This window comes from Penaeus vannamei, chromosome 37, assembly GCF_042767895.1.
Source record: "Penaeus vannamei isolate JL-2024 chromosome 37, ASM4276789v1, whole genome shotgun sequence".
Taxonomy (NCBI): domain Eukaryota; kingdom Metazoa; phylum Arthropoda; class Malacostraca; order Decapoda; family Penaeidae; genus Penaeus; species Penaeus vannamei.
This window is the reverse complement of record NC_091585.1, coordinates 18,167,322-18,171,647: the sequence shown is the minus strand read 5'-3', so window position 1 is coordinate 18,171,647 and position 4,326 is coordinate 18,167,322. Positions and strand designations below refer to the sequence as shown.

The 4,326-nt window shown below is 31.5% G+C and overlaps 1 protein-coding gene across 1 annotated transcript in view; it reads right to left on the bottom strand.

The window, feature by feature from the left end:
• Positions 1 to 3,101, bottom strand: part of LOC138859664 (cyclic nucleotide-gated channel beta-1-like) — a 3,624-nt gene extending 523 nt beyond the window's left edge. Inside the window, exons 1-3 of the mRNA XM_070115472.1 lie at positions 3,087 to 3,101; positions 1,705 to 1,878; positions 1 to 668 (exon numbers count right to left, since the gene is read on the bottom strand). The exon at positions 1 to 668 is cut by the window's left edge and continues 523 nt beyond it. Coding sequence (XP_069971573.1) covers positions 1 to 668; positions 1,705 to 1,878; positions 3,087 to 3,101 — 857 coding nt within the window. The remainder of the gene's footprint in view (positions 669 to 1,704; positions 1,879 to 3,086) is intronic.
• Between the last annotated feature and the right edge of the window lie 1,225 nt (positions 3,102 to 4,326).

The following is a 4,326-nucleotide window of genomic DNA, read 5'->3' as shown; positions in this document are numbered from 1 at the left end:
CGCAGCTCCTTGGGAAGCCCCTGGTGGCTGGGGGTGCTCGCTCGCCTTCTGCTCTCGCGCGTCAGGGGCAGCGCCAAGGGACCCGGCGTCTGCGCAGGAGGGAGAGGGGAAGGCGGGAGGGACACCGCGGTCGTTTTCGAGTCCTCGGGTGAGGGGGTCTCTTCTCTTCCCTTTTCTTGGTCTGTTTCTTTGTCTCGTTTGGTTTTGTCTTTTGGTTTGTCTTCGTCTTCTTTTTCTTTGTTTGCCTGTGCGTCTTCCTCCTCCTCTTCTTCTCCCTCTTCTTCGCCCTCGGACCTTTTCTCATTCTCCCTTATTCCTCGTTCCCTGGCGCTTGTCTCTCTTCCTTTGTTTTCGGTAGCTTCATGGCGGCCTGTGGCTTCCCGCGCTCCCTTTTCCTCGATTTTCTCACCGGTTTCCCCGACTCCTCCATTTTCCTCCCCGATTTTCACGATTTTCTCTCCTATAGCCGTGACATTTTCGCCGATTTTGCCAATTTTCCCGATTTTCTCTCCAATTGCCGTGGCATTTTCGCTGATTTTTCCGATTTCCTCGATTTTCTCTCCGATAGCCGTAACATTCTCGACGATTTTTCCGATTTCGTTCTTGATTTCTACTTCATTTTTTCTTCCGATTTCCCTGACTTCCTTCCCGATTTCGTAGATAGTTCCCTAGAAATTAATGATAATTGAGTTATTTCTTCAGAATCATGAAACAAAGAGAAACATATATCTTTTTATTATGTCATTTTTCTATTCCGTGGGTAAGCTATTTCTGTTTCTATTATCATTATTATTATTATTATTATTATTATTATTATTATTATTATTATTATTATTATTATCATTGTTATTGTCATTATTATTATTGATATAATCATTTTATTATCATTATCACACTCATTATCGTCATATTATCAATATCACTATTATTACCATCATTATAATCATCATCATTACTATAATCATCATTGTTATTATCCTAATTGTTATCATTACTCTTATCATGATTATCATTATGAATAATAATAACAATGATAATGATAATAATAATAATGATAATAGTTATTATTGTTATTATCATTATTATTATTGTAATTATCATTGCTATTACCATTATCACTATAATTTTTTACCATCACTGGTATCATTATTATTACTAATATTATCATTATTATTATTATCATTATTATTATTATTATTATCATTATTATTATCATTATTATTATCATCATTATTATTATCATTATTATTATTGTGATGATAACAATAACGATAATGATAACAATGATTACATAATGATAGTGTTAATGATAATGATAATGATGATTATGATAATAATGATAATGGTGATATTAATAATAATGATAGTAATAACGATGATAATAGTAAAAATTGATGATAATAATATTATGATGTTATAGTAATAATAACAACAATAATGATAATAATAATAATATTAATAACGAAAATAAGAATCATTATTATCATTATCATAATCATTATCATTGTTATTATCATAACAACTATTGTTATAACTATCATTATGAATAATAGTATTGTCACTTATTATCATTGATATTACTGCTATCATTATTATCTTTTTTCATAATCATCATTATTACTCCGCAAACAGAATAACTTAAAAGCCTCTCTTAATTCCCTCATATCTATATCTTTTTCCACTCATATTTCGTTTTTCTTTTACCTGACTCGAAATCAACACAGGAACCGGAACTTGACTCTCGCCCTCGACCTCACGCTCCAACTCCAAGTTTTTGCTCGGGATTCGCGTATTCAAGGACAGCGCTTGAGCCAGTCTCAGCTGTTCTCTCACCGCTCCAGCTGATGATGACGTCACGACCAGCGCCAATGTTGCGATCTGGTGAGAGATGGTGACGATAATGTTAAGAATGGTGAGGGTAACGATAAAGATTATTGTGATAATTGTAATGATAATGATGTGATGATGTTACTAATTATGATAATGCTTATGATACTAATGATGATGATAATAATGATGCTGCTGCTGCTGATGATAATGATAATAATGATGATAATGATAGTAATAGTAATTATAATGATAATGATAAGGATGATAAGGGTAATAATGATAAAAATGATATGGATAGTGATTATAGTAATGATAATAATGATAACGATAATGATGATAATTATGATGATAATAATGATAGTAACATCAATAATAATAATAATGATAACGAAAAAAGTGATAAAAACAATGATGATAAGGATGATGATAACAATGATAACAATGATAATAATAGTAATAACAATAATAATAGTAATGATACTACTACTACTGCTACTACTACTAATGATGATGATGATGATAATAATAATAATAATAATAATAATAATAATAATAATAATAATAATAATAATAATAATAATAATAATAATAATGACAATAATGGTAATGATAATAATAATGATAATAATTATAACAATAATGATAGTAATAATGATTATAAGAATGTTAATAAAACTGCTAGTAATGATAATACTGATATCAATATAAATTATGATAACAATAACAGCGACAATGATGAGAAGTGTAATGATATCAATATCAGTAATGATGATTGCAGATTCAATGATAAGACCAATATAATATTAAGAGCAGTGATGATAAGAGTAATGATGATCATGATAAAGAAATGATCATGATAAAGTAATGATGATCATAAAGTAATGATGATCATGATAAAGAAATGATCATGATAAAGTAATGATGATCATAAAGTAATGATGATCATGATAAAGAAATGATCATGATAAAGTAATGATGATCATAAAGTAATGATGATCATGATAAAGGAAAAACTTATATCAATTCTAATATCACTTTCAGAATAAATATGCCATCAACGCCACTATTTCCATTAAAATAACTAGCGACGATAAGATTGGTAAAAAGATTTAACTAATGGCGTTGTGATCAAAACACTCAAAATGACAATAATGTTACTGTATTCGATAAATTTAGGGTAGCACCGCCAATGAGAATGGCCCTAATTACTTACCCTTGATTACAAAACGGGGTATAATTAAGAAACAGCTACTTACCACAAGGATAATCATCGTAAATCTTTAATGTGTTTTCCCCGTTGCTGTCGTACGTTCGCTCTCGAGGTATTGTACGCGACCTGTAAACAAAACACTCATTTAGATTAATTAAAGAAACGTAAGTAGTATTTGGTTTAACTTTAATACTGAATTATATTATGAGAGGTTACACAGGTTAAAGGGAAAAAGAATGCGAGAGGTTTGTTAATTAGTAATCTGATCTAAAGTAAGAAATAGTGAGGAGAAAACGAAGGTCCTACGGGCCTAAAATCTTCGATCTACATTTTTTTTTCATATTCTTTTATTTCTTTTTTATGTGAGACCTCTTCAGTTAATTAATTTTCTTGAGGTCGGTGTATCGCTTAATGATGTACCAGATAATGAATCATTATTTGATATAAGACGTATCAGCAGTGACACTTTCATTAAAAATATCACTTCACTGTAATACAACGCGTGTATAGTAACATTCCGATCAGTTACAAGGTTATTTTGATTTTCACCAAATTCCAGAGTAGTAACCAAATGCTCAACGGAGATGAATAATTAATAGGGGAGCCGCAGGTTTAGCATAATCAACTGTCCTAATTTCCTCTCTGCTTGAATGCATCTCACCCAAGTTGAAATTGAGTTTGACCCAGCTCTCTCTCAAATAGTGGGAAGTGAGCGGGCATTACGATAAAGATTCGGGTTTGCATATTGGTTGTCATTTGCAAAGTAACTTGTGAACATGCTCTTGTAAATGTAAAGACTGCGATCTATATTATGGATATTGAATATGTTGTCTCATTAGATAATGCTTAAGATTTTGAAAGAACATTTAAAATCATCTATGGAAATATTTACGATAATAATGATGGGGCTATATGACATAAGCTACTTGCAATCATATTAGTTATAACAGCAAAAAATATATTCTGATGATGACGCCGGTACCGCAGACACATTCACACATACACACGGACATACATGCAATAATGTGTGTGTATTTTATATGTACATTCCCACAAACACACACACACACACACACACACACGCACACGCACACACACACATGCGTGTGGGTGTGCGTGTGAGGGTGTATGTGTATCAGTCTATATATTTTGTGTATACACATCAAGAAAACCAATGTAGAGGAAATTTGAAATCGTAAACTTTTTAACCACTGACGAGACACAAAGAAAAATGTAAATGAAAGGAAACCGATAAAAAAAAGAAAAAAGAAAAAAGAAAACAGGGC